The 20,130-nt window shown below is 41.2% G+C and overlaps 1 protein-coding gene across 3 annotated transcripts in view; it reads left to right on the forward strand.

Annotated features, from left to right (window-relative positions):
* Positions 1-17,589, forward strand: part of TEAD2 (TEA domain transcription factor 2) — a 27,939-nt gene extending 10,350 nt beyond the window's left edge. The window contains exons 2-12 of one of the 3 annotated variants that reach the window (XM_060780493.2): positions 1,899-2,108; positions 4,464-4,528; positions 4,638-4,700; positions 5,934-6,059; positions 7,485-7,543; positions 7,846-7,910; positions 8,002-8,135; positions 9,566-9,736; positions 10,606-10,761; positions 13,282-13,437; positions 15,067-17,589. In XM_060780493.2, the coding sequence (XP_060636476.1) occupies positions 1,961-2,108; positions 4,464-4,528; positions 4,638-4,700; positions 5,934-6,059; positions 7,485-7,543; positions 7,846-7,910; positions 8,002-8,135; positions 9,566-9,736; positions 10,606-10,761; positions 13,282-13,437; positions 15,067-15,180 (1,257 nt within the window). In that variant the 5' untranslated portion in view covers positions 1,899-1,960 and the 3' untranslated portion in view covers positions 15,181-17,589. The remainder of the gene's footprint in view (positions 1-1,898; positions 2,109-4,463; positions 4,529-4,637; positions 4,701-5,933; positions 6,060-7,484; positions 7,544-7,845; positions 7,911-8,001; positions 8,136-9,565; positions 9,737-10,605; positions 10,762-13,281; positions 13,438-15,066) is intronic. The other 2 variants (XM_067469900.1, XM_060780494.2) reach the window with 2 other exon arrangements.
* Positions 17,590-20,130: the final 2,541 nt, after the last annotated feature.

The following is a 20,130-nucleotide window of genomic DNA, read 5'->3' on the forward strand; positions in this document are numbered from 1 at the left end:
TGAGAATTGGATGTTGCCCGGGTATGCCCGGATGTTTTACCATCCTATGGGAGGCTTTTCTCATGTCCCTGCATGGGAAGCTGGAGCTGACAGACAGGTGCTCACCTTGTTCCCCAATTTGAACCACCGACCTTTTGGTCAGCAGTCCTGCCAGCACAAGAGTTTAACCCACCGCACAACCAGGGGCTCCTGGTACCTGGGAGTGACTAGCTGTGAATGCTGGAGAGGAGAATTCAGCTAGTATTTTCTGTTCATACTGTCAGAGCGAGCAATGAGTGTGTTTACAAGAACTGTTTTCTTATCTATGCTAATGTGATAGGACTCATGCTTGTTAACAGAACTATAGCTCATTAAAAAAAATATGACAGATCATGGGCCTAGATACAAAGAGTCTCAGTGTAGTATGAAGCCAGAGCACTTTCAGATCATTGATTCTTAAAACTATGGGTCCTGACCCCTTTTGGGATCCCATAAGAGAAAATGGGAGTCATGGAAATTTTTTGAACCTTTTGGCTGTTTTAGACACTTATACGAATCTGTTAGCAACAACAGACAGTATTAACCATGGATTCTAGAAAATGCTTCCATGATGCCTCACAAAAAAGAAAATTAACTTATTTAGAAAACCTTGCAAATGTTGATTTCTTATCAGTAATATTTTGGGTTTTTAATAACTATATCTGGAGTCATATAAACATTTCTGGGCAAAAATAGGTCATTGGTAGAAAAAGTTTGAGAAACCTTGTTTTAGACAACTCCTGCAAAGCTCCTGAACCAACAGTATTAGTGACTTTTCCTAGCTCTGGTAAGGACAGGTTTCATGTTTCTGAGATTTTATTTTTGCATTTTTGCCAGAATCAAGAAACAGAGAGCTTCTGAGCAGATGCTCTGCACAAGGTAGTTTCAAGTACTAGAATCGAGGTTAACCCTTTTTTCTCTTAGCATTTTGTCTTTATTGTAATGAGTGAGCACATGAGTGTCTTAGAAGCCAATGGGCCATCTCTAGTTAGTTGGACAATTCTGAAACCTCTCCATGACAATCTGAAGCAATAGTCCAAAAAAGTAACTGTTGGGGAAACATCTAGTATTATGCCCTAAATTCTAAATGGCAAGTGGTCTTTGTAAGGATGCAGGAAGGCAAAAATCTTTCTCAATCAGCCATCCAAGATCCTATGATCCTGTGCTTCCTGATCTCATGTCTCTTAAGTAAGTCTGGACCACAACTCCTGCCATCTGCAGGCATCTTGGCTGGTGAACAGGGAAGATGAGAATTGTGTTTGGATAATGAGTGTGGAATGCTACCTGGTATATGAATAAAAGGACTTGCAACTTACACATTGGAGGGAAGGATATTAGAGGCAAAGATTAAGGACTTTGGCCACATAATGAGAAGACAGGAAAGCTTAGAGAAATCAATGATGCTGGGGAAAATGGAAGGAAAAGGGAAGAGGAGTCAACCAAGGGCAAGATGGATGGATGGTATCCTTGAAGTGACTGGCTTGAGTCTGAAGGAGCTGGGGGTGGTGATGGCCGACAGGGAGCTCTGGTGTGGGCTGGTCCGTGAGATCACGAAGAGTTGGAAGCGACTGAACGAATGAACAACAAACAAACTTACACCCTCAGCCCTCCACATTTGCTGGGTTAGGGGTATAGAATCCTATCAAGGTGGAAAAACTGCAAAAAAAAAAAATCCTTTGTTTTAACCTGAGAGGAAAACCCCTCTATGTATCTGTAGGTCCTCCAGCACAAGTCCATGGTCAACTTCTAGTTGAAGTTAGAGTCAAATTTGTGAATGTGGAGAGCCAACTGTACATGCAAAGCTTCTCCTTTTCTCAAAATCTGTTAAAATTAGTCCCACTGAATCATACCTTTTTTGTTTTCATTTGCTTTCTCCTCAGATATTTCTCTTGACATCTTGGAGCCTGGCCGCTGAGCAAAGAGGGGCAGCCCCTCCAGAGAGATGGGGGATGCTGGGGAGAAAGGCCTGGACAACGACGCGGAAGGGGTCTGGAGCCCTGACATAGAACAGAGCTTCCAGGAGGCATTGGCCATCTACCCACCTTGTGGGAGGCGAAAAATTATTCTTTCTGATGAGGGCAAGATGTACGGTAGGTGGAACTCTTACTGGTTTCATCTTTCTTTTTGAATCTTTCATTGTCTTTGAGAATTTGTCCTGAGAACTGTTGGATAGGCTGAGAGACAGCCTTCCTAAAGAGTTAAAGGTGGGCCCCTCTCTCCTTGCCTTCAAGAAACAGCTGAAGACGTACCTTTGCTCACTGGCTTACAAGGAGGAAGAGTTGGTAATACACACCATTATGCTTCTGATTAATAGCTACCATCCGTATCTGTGCCCTGTTTGCCCCACCAGCTTAATAGATATCTTATCCATCTATTTGCTCCCAAGAACTGGGAAATTGATGCCTCTGTTGGATGTTTTATCTTAGGTCTGATATAACAGGTTGCATTTTTCTTATTTAATTTTAGTTGTTAAGTCATAATTTGATTTTATATGTTGGGTTGCCAAATCTCATTACTATGGGTGTATTGTTGTTGTATTCGGGCATTGAATGTTTGCCTTTTATGTTTGGAATATGCCCTGAGTCCCTCTGAAGAGATAGGACAGAATATAAATAGATGATGATGATGATGATGATGATGATGATGATGATGATGATTGGTCATAAAACGCATGAGAGTGGGATGAATTGTAAACATTTTGAAAGGACTTGAAGATACATGTACGTGCACACACATCTATACATGCATTGCATTTTGGATAATTGAGGAGAAAACACAACTAATTGAAATATGTGATATTACTTATTAGAGTCAAAGGTGACAAGAAAAAAAGGAAGATGACATTACAAATGGATTGACTCAACAAAGTAATTCATGGTATTAAGTTTGCAAGACTTTAGTAGTTCTGCTAATGGGAGAGTCTCTTGGAAAGCTCTCATTTGAAAATGAACCACAGGTAGAAGCCAGTTTGATGGCACATAACCACAACAGTACCACAATGCTCTTTTTAAGGAAGTTGAAAGAGAGTAATTTTTGAAGACATGTGCACTGCTGTAAGCATAGGACAGTGGTATGGCAATCATTAGTGAAGTATTAATGTAACAGCGGATGCTTGCTATAACAGAACAGCTAAAAGAAAGGATCCTGTTCTTACCCACCATTGGAGAGCAGCTATCTACAAGCCACTAGTAGAAAAGACACAGTTGGACTTCCATATCCACAGAATCACTATCCAGTGCTTGATAATATTCTAAAAAACAAACCTTGAATTTGCCATTATATATAAGTGACAACATTTTCCTACACCACTGTGTACATAATGAGACTTGAACACCCCTAAATTTTGGTATCTGTGGGAGGTCCTGAAACCAAATCCCAGAGGGATGCTAAAGACCCATTGTACTGTTTTGTTTTGTTTTTTGTCCGGAAGATTTTGCTTTTCAGCCAATAGTTATTCCTAACCCAGCATCAGTCTACTCAAAGTGACGGTCCCTAGACAAGTGTCAGTTCCCCTACTATTGTCTGCCATTTTTTGATGAGTTTCCAGGAAAGGAAAATAGCAGTTGTAGTCAGCAGACAAATATGGTGTACATCCCTGGCAAAAAGGGAAAAAGACAATATAATTGCTGATCCCTGTATCAAATAGCCCGAGAAGCACTGCTCTAAGCCAGTCCATGGCATATACACACAATATGAGTCTTTATAGTAGAACTGGGGACTGTGTGAAAATCCAGGTGATGATTAAATTTTTGTTTTCTCAGTATTAGCACCGTTGGCTAGGACATATGGGGGGTACATATTTCCCACAGAGGCAGAATAAGATAAAATGCACGCTTAGCAATAGGGAGCAAAGAACACATCCATGTCAACGGTACACAGTAAAAAGGAGTCATGTTCTTATTCCGCTTTTGAAATATTTGTAGATCCTCAATCCATATGATTTGGAATTTGTATGATTTGTTATTTATGTGTGAACTTAGAAATTTACCACCTCATAATATTTACATTCATTCTAACATGGAAGATTATTTATTTATTTATTATTTACTTCATTTGTACCCCGCTTTTCTCGACCCCAAAGGGAACTCAAGGCAGCTTACAAAATTGGCAAAAATTCAATGCCGCACAAGACATCTCATCAAAATATAAACAATCTAAATGTATAAGCCATTAAAATACATATCAATCAAGCAAACAGATTAAAACTATATAAAATTCTGAATCATGATCTCATGTCCAAATCGTTTTCCAAATCCGTAGTTCATTATTCAAGCTGTTGAAGTCTCATCTCGCCTGCGTTTGGTGAATAGGAAACTACGGAATTAGACTGCGTAAAAAGCTAGGTCTTAAGGGGTTTTTTTCTTTAAAAAAAATTAGTTTGTTGACTACAAGTGGCACTTTGATGGATGGATTGTGTTTCTTATTTCCTGCCTCTTGTCCTTCAGGCCGCAATGAACTTATTGCTCGCTACATTAAACTGAGGACAGGGAAAACACGGACAAGAAAACAGGTGAGCTTAAAGAGCTTGGCTTTTAAGAGTCTTCGCCTCTTTAAAAAAACAGCTTTTGAGAGAATATCTTATATCTGTCTTATTTGTCTCTCACCAACTTCTGCCACAGGTTTCCAGCCACATCCAGGTGTTGGCACGGCGGAAAACCCGGGAAATTCAAGTCAAGCTCAAGGTGAGATCCTTTACTACTATTCCCAACTTGCAGATGCAAAGACTTGCCACCCATCCTACTGTAACAGAAAGCTTGGCACCAATATTCTTTGAAGGTTGCATATGAATCTTCAAATAACTGAGGGGTAGAAAAGAATGAAATACACATTTTGACCAAATTCCCCTAATGCTTGGTCAGCATTTTAAATTAGGTGGTGAAATTTCACATTATAATCACATTTTGCTATTACTCTGAACCTGTCCATATCTGTCGTGGTGGGAAATGACCAAAAGCACTTTGAAGGTACATGGAACTAAATGCATCCCCATGCTTGTGTGTGAAACATTTGCCTCATATATGAATAATGTGCAGTACTTAGTAGAAAAATTAAAGACAGTGACTAAAAATCAAGAATCCTAGTTTTTTGAGGGAATTGTCTTGATAGGTGTTTTTTGTGGGTTTGGGGTGGAGAAAAACTGTATTACAGTCCAAGACTGGGTAGGTGGGAGTGGGATCTTTGATTTTCCAGGTGTTTTGAACCATAGCTCCTACAATCCCTTTGGCTGTACTGGGTAGTGGATTCCAAAATGTCTGGAGTGTCAAAGGTATGGTTTTAGAAGGCTGTGTTGCAGACATTTATGAAACTCTTGGAGATAGAGTTTCAAAAGTACCCAAGCAAGGCATTATCTTGAGGGCACCTACAAAAGTCACTGGAGACCAAGTATCTTTGGATCAGCTCAGTGTCTGGATGGGAGGCCACTGGGAAGCCTCCATAGGATACTTTGAGTTCCATGAAAGAAAGAAACTGAATGAACAAAGAACACAGATCACTGTGAGTATTCCTAGCTGTATGGCCATATTCCAGAAGCATTCAAAGGTGACTTAAGGCACCCTGGAATTCTTTGGGACCTGTAATAAACCTTCTCAAAGCAATAGCTGAGAAGGATTAACAAATTTCATAAATTTTATCTTGCCCATTTTAGATATCTCCCAAGATGTGTCACTGGGCACATCATGGTCAGGCAACTACTAGAGCCCAGTGGAGACAATTATTCAGTTGTCTGGATCCCCACTGGCCTAGCACCTCATCTGGTGGACAGGCTCCTCCACCAAGGGCGTTGTAACAAACTAAGAAGGAACTGATTGGCCACCATTTTTGATGATTCAGCCATTGCACTAAAGAGGCTAACAGTGGTTTCAGGAGAACCTCTAGGCAACGAAAGCAAGGTTTGTCTTTTTCTTTTTCTCCCTCAGGACCAGGTAGCAAAAGACAAAGCCCTTCAAACCATGGCAGCCATGTCTTCTGCTCAGCTTGTGTCTGCTACCGTCCTTCAGGAAAAACTGGGCTTGTCAGACCCTCACTACCCACACAGTGCTACCGTACGTATATATGGGGAAGGGGATATGAAGGGGAATTTCTGTGTGGCTGTCTTTTAAGACATTTTTATACAATACATTTTAGCCTGGAATTTATGCCATTTTATGGTTCTCATTCTGCCACCAGATGTGTTGGACTACAACTTCACATAATTCCCTGCCAGCATGGCTATGTTGGCTGGAGATTCTGGAAAGTGAATTCAATTCTGGGTTGTAGGAAGCCTATGTCAAGCTTTTGAGCTTTCTGCAACATTTTTAGTCTGTTGAGAGGCTAAGAGTTTTTCATTCATAGAGTTCTAGTTCTGTGGAGAGTCAGAACAATTACTAGAACAGCTGAATAGTCCAGTTAAAAGAAATATTTGCTCAATTAAATCTCATTTGGTAAGTCATGCAGGTATTCATCACCTGAATTTGCAGGAGGATAAAACCTGCCTTTGACGCAAGAAGCAGGCTTTGTTTTTAAATGCTGCATGTATCATAGAATCATAGAATTGGAAGAGACCTCATGGGCCATCCAGTCCAACCCCCTGCCAAGAAGCAGGAATAAAAACAGGCTGAATTTTATTTTATTTATTTATTTACTTCATTTCTACCCTGCCTTTCTCGACCTGAGAGGGAACTCAAGGCAGCTTACAAATTTGGCAAAAATTCAATGGCGCACACGTAAACAATAAAACACAATCTCATAAAAATATAAACAATCTAAGAATATGAACAATTAAAACTTATAACAACCTATCAAGCAGATTAAAAATGACATATAAAATGCCAAGTCATGATCTCATGCCCAAATCCTTTTCCAAAATCCATAGTCCATTATTCAAGCTGTTTAAAGTCTCATTCCGTAGTTTCCTATTCACCAAACGCCTACATAAAAAGCCAGGTCTTAAATCTCTTTCTAAAAACCAGGAAGGATGAGGCCTGTCTGATGTCACAGGGGAGGGAGTTCCACAGCCAAGGGGCCACCACTGAGAAGGCCCTGTTTCTCATCCCAACCAATTGTGATTGCGAAGAAGTTGGGACAGAGAATATGGCCTCCCCAGCTGATCTTAAAGCTCTTGTTGGCTCATAGATGGAGATACATTTGGACAGGTAATTTGGACCAGTACCGTACAGGGCTTTTAGAAGAAAACAGAATTTTAGAAGAGAAGTTCCTTTCGGGGAACGGTCAATGTTTCTCTTAATATAGTACATTCTCTCTGAAGCTTTTTTAAGCGCTTGTATTTCTTTAGGGTGTCCAATTTTCAGCTCTTAGGAGTCTTTTTTTTTACGAATACAACTCCCAAGCATCCCCCAGACAGTGGCCATGCTAGCTGGCTGGTTCTCTAAGTTAGTGTAGACCTAACAGATTAAACTGATTGATTGCTGTAACCCCAATTGAAGAATGTAGGCAACCATGATAACATATTGTCTTTCTGGTTTTTCCAGCCTACAGAGTTTTTCCAGTTCTGGACAAGTGATGCAATCCAACCCCGGGCCACTCCAGAGTAAGTTCCTGCTGTAAACAGACTCTGCCTTTCCCTTCTCCTTCCCTTAGTTTTTTCCCTAGAGTGGATCACATCTTTAGTAAGACCACTGAAGTGAAGTATAGCTTTATGAGGCCCCCTAAGCTGCCAGAAAACATTATTTTGTGATAATGTAGTAGACCTAATAAATGTGCACCCTAGCTCTATTTACTCAAGGACCATATGTCTAATTTTGTGTCACAAACACACACACACACCTTGTACCCCCACCCACCAGCTTTGTTAAAGAGCAATGTGTTAAATCTGTTCTGTTTTCCTTTTAGTATCAAGCCAGTTCTCCAGGCATCCTACCCTCTACCGCCAATCACAGCACCCCCTGCTGTCCCAGGTAAGCCACTGCATTCTTTTCTTATTGCAGTGCCACTGGGCACAGGTAACTATTCTAGTTGACTTCAGCATCTTCTGTCTTGGCTTGGCAGGCTACCACACATCCCCAGGTAGAATTCCCCACCTCCCCACAACTACCTCTTGGCAGGGAAGCCACATCGGTACAGAAACTCTTCGACTGGTGGAGTTCACTGCTTTTGTGGAGCAGCAGGGTGAACAAGACGTGGTAAGTACTGCCACAGCCTGTACTTAGATTATCACTGAAGTTAGGCACCTTTTAAAATTTTGGAAGTCTACAACTTTTGGATACACGTGTCTCTACAATTATGTTTCATTAATGTAAGTATGTTTTATTTATGTGTTTGTATTTCTTATTATGTCAACTTTAATTGAGTCGCTGATAGGCTGAGAAATGCGGTATACAAATACAGTAAATAAATAAATAAATACATTTTTGGTAATAAGTTTATTTACGTTTTTTTTATTTTTTTATTGTTGTGTGATTTTTAGCATGACATTGAATGTTTGCCTGTTTTATATGTATGTTTTGGGGGTTTTTTCATGTCAGGAGTGACTTGGGAAATTGCAAGTTGCTTCTGGTGTGAGAGAATAGGCCATCTGCAAAGACATTGCCCAAGAGATGCCTGGATGTTTTTGATGTTTTACCCTCCTTCTGGGAGGTTTCTCTCATGTCCCCGCATGGGGAGCTGGAGCTGACAGAGGGAGCTCATCCACACTCTCCCCAGATTCAAACCTCTGACTTGTCAGTCTTCAGTCCTGCCAACACAAGGATTTAACCCACAGCGCCACCGGAGGCTCCTATATGTATATGTATGTAAACTGCCCTGTCCCTACAGGGAGAGAGGGCAGTCTAAAAATAAAGTATTATTATAAGATGTGTGTATGAGAGTGAGATGGAGTATGTAACAACATAGCATATGTGAGATGCAATGTGATTAATATCAAGTATGTAGCCCATACTCAAGAGCTTTCCAAACTGTGCGTCACGACATATTAGTGTGTCGGCTGCAATGTATAGGTTAATGATCAATGACAAAAATCTTGGAAATGTATGCTATTATCTTACAAAAATCATATATTTTTTAAAATATCAGGGAAAGGATTTTGTGAGATATGTGTAAATTTCGTATTATGTGTGTCTGCATCTCTTATAAGGGTTTGGTTTAGGATGCATGCCTAGAAAGTGTGTCACCAATGTAAAATATTTGGAAAGCTCTGCCATACTCACACATTTCCTATCTCCTGTCCTCTCCATACACTAAGGGAGTTTTTACATAAAACACCTGAGGAAGGTTGGGAGTCAGCATAGCGTAAACCAGGGCTTCTCAAAGTGGTGGCCTATTGACCAAGTGCCAGTCCACGAGGTATTGGCTGCTGATATGAGAAGAATTTCTTGGAAAGAAATAATTCTATGGAGCGGGTACAAATATGGTTCCATCCCTGGTACATTGGGAAAGAAATTCTGCTGGTCCTCCACATGGCATGGCTTAGGAAACAGTAGGATAAACAACTTGGTGCCTTCAAGATGTTTTTGAAATAACTTGGCTGGCATGTGTAATAATGGGATTTCTTGGCAATTTCTGCATAGATGGCTCCATTCCAGTTTGTCATGTACCCTATCTCTTGTCCCCGCAGTGTAAACAGCAACACCGTTTTGTGCACATCGACCCGACACCCACTACTGAAACTCCCCTGGAAGTGGTGGATGTGCGCCAGATCTATGACAAATTCCCTGAGCGGGGAGGTGGACTGCGAGACCTGTATGACCAAGGGCCTCCTCATGCCTTCTTCTTAGTCAAATTCTGGGTGAGAATCCATTTGCTCTTCCTGCATGTGATTCCCCCCACATTGCAGTTAGAAAAATACCACCCACTTCCCATTACCTTTGTAATCCTTAGAAGCATAATTTTTGTGTTTTACTTACATATTCACATATTCAGCATGCTGAGGTTAGCAGATTGAGTTTTGAAATCCAGGGCATATGAACCTGGAATGGATTCTGAAGGCAGTTTTGAAAGATCTCCCCAGAGGAATTGACAGCCTGCAATGCCTTTCTTACCCATGCCTAGAGGGGAATGTCCTCTAGAAATTTGCTAGGTCCTCTGGGTGATTCTGAAAGTTACTATGGAGTTGTATTAGAGGGCATAACAAATTCCTAGAGAGTTTGCCCAGTCCATTATCATCATCCCTACCACCACACCAATAGTTGGTCAGTCAGACACAGCCACTGAGTATGCTGAGCTGTCATTAGATAGTTGTGCAGGGCTTCTTCCCATTGTATGGGGAGGGAGTTAGCTCCCTCTTGTTCTTGAACAATTAAATATGGTTTTTCTGTGGGCAAGCATATGGTGACTACTGGATAGCATATGTTCTGTATCGGAAGCTAGAGCCGATGTGGTCTAGCCAATGCAATTTTCTGAATCAGCACCCCAAATAACCAAACCAAATCTAAAGTTAACCAAAAACTGATTTATAACACTTTTGGTACTAATGTTGGAGAGTGGTCCATGGTCAAGAGGTCCCTGGTCAAAAAAAGGTTGGGAACCACTGATATATATGGACCTATTGTGGCCAAATAATGTGAGATGTTTTGTAAAGCACCTGAAATATATTGCTTTTTGTATCGGTCATATAAAATCCTCTTTCGATCTATCTCTTTTCCTCCTGTGTCATAGGCTGACCTAAGCTTTCCCCTCCCTGAAGAAGAACCAGGGGGCACAGGAGGGGCCTTCTATGGGGTGAGCAGCCGATACGAGGGCCCACGGGCTCTGACGCTCAGTTGCACCTCCAAGGTCTGCTCCTTTGGCAAACAGGTGGTGGAAAAGCTGGAGGTGGGTGCGGGCGGAGTGGGGGAGGAGGGAAATGTGGGGCTGAGGGGCAGAGAAGAGGGTGGCTGTGTTGGGTTGACAGTGATAGCAGTACGTAAGATGCACCAAATTAAAATGGACTTGCATAGGGATGTAGCAATACATTTCAAGATGCAAGTGTCCATCATGACCGCTTTGACCATAGTACATGCATCTTGAGATTCCACAATTGCAAGAAATACATAGCATACCAGTGCGAGTCCTTTTCATCTCCACTATGAGTACGTTTTCTATAAATATAATGAGTCTTAATTGCTTATTCAGGGCTCCAATAGATGACATACAGCTGCTCTGAGTCCCCTTCGGATGAGAAAGATGAGATATAGATGTAGTAAATAAATAAATAAACATATAACAATATACCTTGGCCAAGGAAGTTGGTCCCACCTATACACTTCTCTAAGAAACATAACTAAGAGTAGGGATAAAAGATGGCCTTCCAGAAATTTTTTAGATCTTAAAAGTCCAACAATAAGATGTTAAGGCAACTGAGGTTTGAAATATCTAGACAGTCCATGGTCCTCCTCACTGCCTTTTCCATTTAAGATCAAATAGGAAATCCTGAGCAAGATGGCATATGTGGTATATGATAATCTTATCTCAAAATCCCTGCCTCATGTTCATCCTGCAGTTCCTGGTTCCACTATATCACTGTTTAGGATCCTGTCTTATATGAACTCAAATTCTGGGACTAATCAAAACCAGAGCTTGGTTGCTGAAACTCAGCCATGGAGTTTGTGAATAATCAAAATACCTTTCTTCTCTTCCTGCAAAGTCACCACAGCCCACAAGTTGCCCTGCTTGAGGTTTAACTGAGGAAGCCTTTTCAGGCCAGAGTTCATTCTATCCGTGGCTTGAGTAGGGAAAACAAATCTGATTTTAAGAAGTGTAGACTTTGTTGACACATACCGCAAAATTGTTTCCCAGACCTCCAGAGCATGTTTCTAGGGTGTGCAGAAGGCTACAGGGAGCAAGGGAGGAATAGATGGTTCTGGCAGATCTAGTGAGATCTAGCATAAGTTTATCGTTGCATCCTGATCCAGATGTTGCACTATGGTTCCCATCACCCATAATTTTACTAAGGCTGATGGGAGTTGCATTCCAGGAATATCTGGAGGGCAATAGATTGCTGACAATGCAGGAGACCTTTGGATAATGCTCTGAACTGCATGTAGTCAAGGATAACGAGATAGAAAAATGTGGAAAATTGTCACAGAAAGGATGTCCTGGGTTTCAAAAAATAAAACTTGGTAGGGAGATTCCCCCCCCCCCCCTTTGCGTTTTGGAAATACCATATATACTTGAGTAGAAGCCGAGTTTTTCAGCCCTTTATTACAGCTGAGAAAGCCTCCTCCGGCTTATACTCGAGTCAAAGTTATTTATTATTTTACTCTGTTATTATTATTATTATTATTATTACATTTATTATTTTATTCTATTTATTATTATTGTTAGTATTACATTATTTTACTATATTATTACCATTATTACATGTATTATTTCACTCTATTTTTGTTATTACCTTTATTATTTTACTCTATTATTGTTATTACATTTATATTATTTTACTCTATTATTATTTTTATTGCATTTATTTTTTTATTCTCTTTATTATTACTGGAACGATACGTAAGTACATTTACATCGAAGAAGGTTAGAATAATGTTTTAATCAGAGTTGGACACTTATCTTAAATTACAGTTTTATGTAAATATTCAAAAACATTTAATCTAATGTAATTTTATTGGTATCTATTTTTATTTTGTAATTTACCAGTAGCTGCACCATTTCCCACCCTCGGCTTATACTCGAGGCAATGCATTTTCCCAGTTTTTTGTGGTAAAATTAGGTGTGTCGGCTTATATTCAGGTCAACTTATTCTTGAGTATATACGGTAATTCCAAATTGGTATGAATCATTCACTCCTACCTCAATATTCTACTACTATTTTGTTGCATTTGTAAATTAATATATAGCTCTTAGCTTTTAGGAGAGATTGCTTAAGTGGATAAATTGGTCATTAAATCTGCCGATTTGAGCAGCCTTTGAGCCATTTGGAAAATTAAGAGTGAGGCATGAGGATTTAAGTCTGTAGATTTATGATTTAGAACAGTGATGGAGGGGTTTGGATATCAAGAAGATTAGTAGGGAGCGAGATGTCAGAAGCTGTGTCTAAGAGCTGTGTGTTAAGAGAGTTAAAATAGCTCTCCTCAACTGGAGAGAGTGAGATTTAAGTCTTCAACATCCATCTGGGGAAGTAAAACAGTCACCTTAATTTGAATAGAGCTCACTTTTGCATATTTTCGTTTAGGGTTGTGTGCCTTTCTCTTTTGGGAAAGGTGTCCTTGCAGGGAGAAGTGATTCCCCCCCCCCCCCCCCCCCCAGATTAAATGGCAGGGTTTATGTGAATGCAACATTTGTATTTTTTCTCTCCTATACTCTGCTTGCTGTTAACCATCCCATTTCACACTCTCAACTCCCCAGACTGCTGAGCCTCCCCACTGGGAAGATGGACGCTTTGTTTTCCAGTTGCAGCGCTCCCCGCTCTGCGAATACCTCATCAATTTTATCCGCAAACTGCAAACGCTGCCAGAAAAACCAATGATGGATAGTGTACTTGAAAACTTCACCATCTTGCAGGTATGGGGTGAGGGGAGGATCTGATATTCTAAAGCAGTGGTTCTCAACCTGTGGGTCCCCAGATATTTTGGCCTTCAACTCCCAGAAATCCTAATAGCTGATAAACTGGCTGGGATTTCTGGGAGTTGTAGGCCAATACACCTGGGGACCCACAGGTTGAGAACCACTGTTCTAAAGCGAATTAGCTGGGGAAGGAATAAGAAGACAGAACACATTGTTTTTCTAACATTTAAGCTCTGTGTAAACAAAAAAAATCCCCAAAGTCACCAAGTTTGCATACTTCGACAATGCCTAGCAATCACAACTCCACTTACAAGTCCCAAAGGCAGTTGGGTTTTCAGAATTGCCATTCTCACATCCCACACCGCCTTAGAGTAGCATTTCCCAGCCTGGTGACCTCCAGATAGTTAGTATTTTGGCTGAATCTCAATCCGTTTCTGCTGGCCGGATATAAATATAAACTTTTTCCTTAAAACTTGATATATGTATGCTTAACATACACATTAGGCTTGTTTGATGCAAAAAAAAAAAAATGGTTCAAAACTCATTTTGGATGCTGGTGGTTCGGATCTAAAGTCATTTCCGATTTTCACAGAAAGAAATGTTCAAAACTTTGTGAAACTTCCGAGACTTCCGAATCCTTTGTTAATGGTTTCAAAGTGTTATTTCCTGTTTCAATGGGTGGTCTTTACTTTGCCTATGGAACACACTCCCAAATGAGGTCAGATCTGTTCCCTCCCTCCTGGCTTTTAGAAAGAAATTAAAATCATGGTTTTGGGAGCAGGCTTTCGGACAGTAGAAGTATGTAACACTTTAGAGGGACATTGACTGAAACGGCGATATGGCTGATGAGACTGTTTTGCTGTTTTAATGATTGCTGATGTATTGTTTTAATTATGATTTATGTTCAGTTGTGGTTTTATTGTAATTGTTATGTAGTGGCATCATATTGGTGCCCATTGTAAGCCGTCCTGAGTCCCTCTTCGAGGGTAGAGAAGTGACAGGATAGAAATAAATAATAAATAATAAGTAGTTGTTTTACTCCAGAAGTGGACTGAAGCATGAGGGAAAGGAAAGGGAGAGAGTCCATCCACACTGGTTTAAACTGATGCAGCGTCTCTCGCTGAAGCGGGAGGGAAAGGAAAGGAAGGGAATCCATCCACACTGGTTTAAACTGACTTGGTTTCTCTCGCTGAGGCAGGAGGGAAAGGAAAGGAAAAGAATCTATCCACACTGGTTTAAACTGACACAACTTCTCTCACTGAGGCGGGAGGGAAAGGAAAGGAAAGGAATCCATCCACACTGGTTTAGAAGGGTTCTCTAGCTTGAATCGAGGCCAGAGAACAGAAGCGGGGGGAAAGCTGAATCATTTCTGACTCACTTAGTGATTCGTAAGAGAAATGGTGGAAAAAGCTTTGGAAAGGCAAAGGGATTTCCGGTTTCCTTAAAAACTTTGAAATCGCTTCAAAAAGGAAATCTTTCCAAATTTATTCCAAATTACGAAGATTCTGACCAAACCTAACCATGCCTAATACACATGTATATGTTAACTGTAAAGGTTTATATTTCACGAAATGCTTGGTTACTTGTCCTGTGGAGAAATTCTAATCTCATTGTACCTCACAACAGGTTTTGCGAGATCAAGAAACTCAGGAGTTACTACTATGTGTGGCCTTTGTGTTTGAAGTGTCTGCCAGCGAGCGAGGAGCGCAGCATCACATCTATCGGCTGGGCCGGGATTGATGAACACTTTTTGCCTTCCTGCCCTCAAAATCAAGCCACTCACCTTCCTCTCCTGATATTCAGGCTACAAGCTCTTCAGAAATGGTTGGAGGAGCTTATATGAAAACTGGTGAAAAGGGTTGTCCTAACCCCAAACAACTGTTGGGATACTAACTGCTGGTTTTGGCAGTGATTACCTTGGTCTTCCTAAGGATCAAGAAAGATGCTCTGGCCCAACTCTTACAACTGCTGTTATTCAGCAGAAAGTCTGTACAACATGACAACATGGTAGTCACCATGGATTTTCATTCAGAACAGCCATACTTCTGGACCTGCTCTTCTGTCAGTTGGTTGTCCTCTCTGTATGGAACAGGAGTTAACATCTGCAGCTGTCATTACTTCCTCTCAGGATCATGGGTTTGCGATTTAAACACCCGTGTTTTATAATATGGCCAAAGAAGGGTGTATCTAACAGTTAATTCACCTCCTACACCTGCTTTCCAAGATTGATAAGCTTCAGAGAGCAGGTGAAGATTTAACAGGGCAGGTAGCACCACTGTAGTGTAATGGTTTGAATTTTGGAGTAGGACTCCCACGATCTGGATTTGAATCCCTGATCATCTGTGGAAACTCATTACGGGGATAAAGAATAAGTAACACACTCACCGTAAGAAAAAAGGCAATGGAAAAACTCCTCTAAATAAATCATGCAAAGAAAACCCTATGCGAAGGTTACCATAGGGTTGCTGTGAGTTTTCCAGGCTTTATTGCCATGTTCTAGAAGCATTCTCTCCTGACATTTCATCCACATCTATGGCAGGCATCCTCAGAGATTGTGAGGTCTGTTGGAAACTAGGCAAGTGGGATTTATATATCTGGAATGTCCAGGGTGGGAGAAAGAATTCTTGTCTTTGGAGGCAAGTATGAATATTGCAGTTGGCCACCTTGATTAGCATTGAATGGCCTGTCTGGTTGCTTCCTGGGAGGATCCTTTGTTTGGAGGTGTTAGCTGGTCCTGATTGATTCTTGTCTGGAATTCCTCCCTTTTTTAGTGTTGCTCTTTATTTGCTGTCCTGATTTTAGAGTTTTTTAAATACTGGTAGCCAGATTTTATTCATTTTCATGGTTTCCTCCTTCATGGAGGTGTTAGCTGGCCCTGATGGTTTCCTGTCTGAAATTCCCGTTTGAGGAAAGAATGCTTCTGGAACATGGTCATACTGCCAGAAAAGCTCACAGCAACCCAGTGATTCCAGCCATCATAGCCTTCGACAACACAAGGTTACCATAATTCAGTGTCTTCTTGAGGGCAGACAACAACAGTTACCATTGCAACTGATTGTGGGTGATGGATTTTGTAGTTCAACAACATGAAGTGGGCCACAGATTCCTCACCTTTGGTTGACACTGCTAAGTACTGGGAACTAGGTGAGTAGTGAAACTCACCTTGGGCTTCATCTAGATCAGGCCTGCATAACCTGCAGCTCTCTAGATGTTTGGGCTCTGACTTCCAGAAGCCCTAGCTAGTTTGTCCAGTGGCCAGGAATTCTGGGAGCTGAAGTCCAAAGCACCTGGAGGGCCACAGGTTGTGCAGGCCTCATCTAGTTGTAAGATGATAAGGTTAAGGTTTTCCCTTGACATTAAGTCTAGTCGTGTCCAACTCTGGGTTTTTGTTGTTGTTTTTTTTTTTTTTTGCTCTTCTCCATTTCTAAGTCAAAGAGCCAGCATTGTCCGTAGACTTCTCCAAGGTCATGTGGTCGGCATGACTGCATGGAACGCCATTATCTTCCCACCAGAGCTGTACCTATTGATCTACTCACATTTGAACGTTTTCGAACTGCTAGATTGGCAGAAGCTGGGGCTAACAGTGGGAGCTCACCCCACTCCCCAGATTCGAACCACCAATTTTTTTGTCAGCGAGTTCAGCAGCTCAGCAGTTTAAACCACTGCGCCATCGAGAGCATGATAACATAGTGGTTTATTTCCATATGCTTCTCTTGTTGTGAGTTCAGTCATGTGAGGATGTATTTTCATTGTGGCTAGTCATCTCAACTCCACATCCAAAATTGCAAGTGGAACTGAGAGAAAAGTTGTGTTCTGGCTGTCATCATCCACAGCTGGCTTTCCACTCAAAAGGAGTGATCGGAGGGCAGGGTGTTACAAAAAGTTATCCCCTCTATGCCGAAAGTCAGCAAGTAGTATCCTATTTTTGCCAGTGTCTCCTGCTGCGGAGATGAAGACTCATTGCAAAAGCGAAAGATGTGATATTCTGAACTGCAGCGTGAACAAGTCTCCTGTGGACTTTATGTACTTTCTACTTCGTTGATATACGAACCTCTTCCTTGTGACATTCGGGAGGCTGTCAAGAGGCTCCCAGCACTGTGGGAAAGGGTGACGACAAGCTGATCTCGAATAAAATTTATTTTCACATAATATCGATATTTGGAGTTTGGCTTCACGATAATGCAAAGGAAGACATATACACTCTTGTCAATTTTCCTTGGAGTGATGCGAGTATCGGGCTTTAGGGCACACATGGGCAAACTTGGGCTTTCCAGGTGTTTTGGACTTCTACTCCCACCATTCCTAACAGCCTCAGGCCCCTTCCTTTTCCCCCTCAGCCGCTTAAGGTTGAGAAATGCTACATTAACTTTTTCATGCCTCTACTACAACTTTAACTTGGGTGGGAGAACTTGAAAATGTGCAAACCAGGGCCAAAATAACTCCTTTCCTTTTGCAAAATCACAGCAATCAATGAAAAGTTGGGCAAGGAATGGCCAATCGAAATATTATTATTGCTGTACTTACCACTTGTGGAGGGGTTTCAACCCAGTAGGACGGACAAAAACTTCATATAAAAACAGTTTTGAACACAGACTAATGTTGGCCTTGGTAGCAGTTGCTTGGAACCACTTTAGGTGCAATGGACTACAACCAGTGATCTCAGAAGACTTCCTTTATGACTCCAAACCAACCAATGAGAACAGACCTACCCACTGGGGTAAGGAAGTGTGGCTAAGGGCATTTATTGACTGATCTCCTTGCATGTTATAGTAAACCAGATAATAGGTACATCTACACCAGGCATGGGCAAACTTTGACCCTCCAGGTGTTTTGGACTCCAACTCGCACTATTTCTAACAGCCTGCCGGCTGTTAGGAATAGTGGGAGTTAAGAGTCCAAAACACCTGGAGGACCGAAGGTTGCCCATGCCAGAACTACACTTTAATTTGACGCCACTTTAACTGCAATGGCTCAGTCCTATGGCACCACCAGCGTTATAGCTTTACAATATCTTTAGACTTCTTTGCTGAAGAGTGCTGATATCTTACCAAACCACAGCTCCCAGAATCCCATAGGATTAGTCCATGATGGCATCAACCTGTATTACAGTAGAGTCTCGCTTATCCAACCTTCACTCATCCAACGTTCTGTATTACCCAACGCAGTCTGCCTCTTGCCCAGATCTACAGCTGTTTCAATACATTGCAATGTTTTGGTGCTAAATTCGTAAATACAGTAATTAATACATAACATTGTTGTGTATTGAACTGCTTTTTCTGTCAATTTGTTTTGGTGCATCAAAGCTGAACCCTACAAGGCAGATGTCATTGGGTGCACCTGTACTGTAATTTGTAAAATCATAACATAATTTGATATTTAATAGGCTTTTCCATAATCCCTCATTATCCAACAGTCCATTTATGTTGAATAAGCAAGGCTCTACTGTAATTTTATAGTTCAGATGCACCCAATAACATCTGCCATGTGGGGTTCAGTTTTGATGCCTGATGGCCTTCCCCTTGGTTTGAAAAGGTTACTTTTGATGAACTACAAAGCTTAGAGTCCCCTAAATAATTTATTGCTGACCTTTAAAAGCTCTGAAGTTCCCACTTTGGTGTGTGTCTCCTGTTAAGGTAGAAGGAAAAAAATTCAAGCCCTGGCTTCTTTCACTGGCTTTTTGGTTTTGATGTTTTGGGTGGATGCTGGCTTTGCTATTTGCACTGTCAACTTATTATTATTATTATTATTATTATTATTATTATTATTATTATTATTATTTGAAACACAAGATGAGTCCACAGCAAACAAGATCACTCTGCTGGGTGTTGTATTGGATCACACATCGTTCACTTCCCAAATGTCTAGGACTGTGTGAATAATCAGTGAATAATGCATGCAGATCCCAGTAAGGTGGCCTTCAGCTGGCAGATGGTAATTTTGTCAGCACCGATTGTGTTTAAGTGCAGGCCATGGTCTTTAGGCACTGCACCCAGTGTGCCGACCACCACTGGGACCATCCTGAGTGGCTTGTGCCAGAGCCTTTGTAGTTGGATCTTTAAATCCTTATATCGTGTCAGCTTTTCCAGTTGTTTCTCTTCAATCCTGCTGTCACCTGGGATTGCAACATCAACAATCCAAAAACCCACGTTACTTGCATCTGCATGCATTATTTGTCGATACATCACAGTCCTAGACACTTTGGAAGTGTCCGATGAGTGATCCAATACAAAAACCAACATACTAATCTTGTTTGCGGTGTACTAATCTTGTTATGTATCTGATGATGAAACACTTTCTTTCTTGAAATGAGAGCCCGCATACTATCTCAGGATAAGCAGTGTTCTTGCAAAGTTTCTAATACCTGAAATCACCCAATATTTGTTAACTATTCTTTCTGGTAGCCTTTTTTTCCATGTGAGAAGCAGTTTGAGAAATTGTAAAACACTTCTGGTGTGAGAGAATTGGCTGTCTGCAAGGACACCTGGATGTTTTACCATCCCATAGGAAGCTGGAGCTGACAGACGGGAACTCACTACATCTCCTGGATTCAAACCACTGACCTTCAGGTCAGCAGTTCAGCCAGCAAAAGGGTTTAACTCATTGCACCACCAGGGTTCCTCTAGCAGCCGTTGTATTAGGGTTTTGTCTCCCATACTTCCCAAGTACAATGAATCAAAAAAGGCTCGTTGA

This window comes from Anolis sagrei, chromosome 6, assembly GCF_037176765.1.
Source record: "Anolis sagrei isolate rAnoSag1 chromosome 6, rAnoSag1.mat, whole genome shotgun sequence".
Taxonomy (NCBI): domain Eukaryota; kingdom Metazoa; phylum Chordata; class Lepidosauria; order Squamata; family Dactyloidae; genus Anolis; species Anolis sagrei.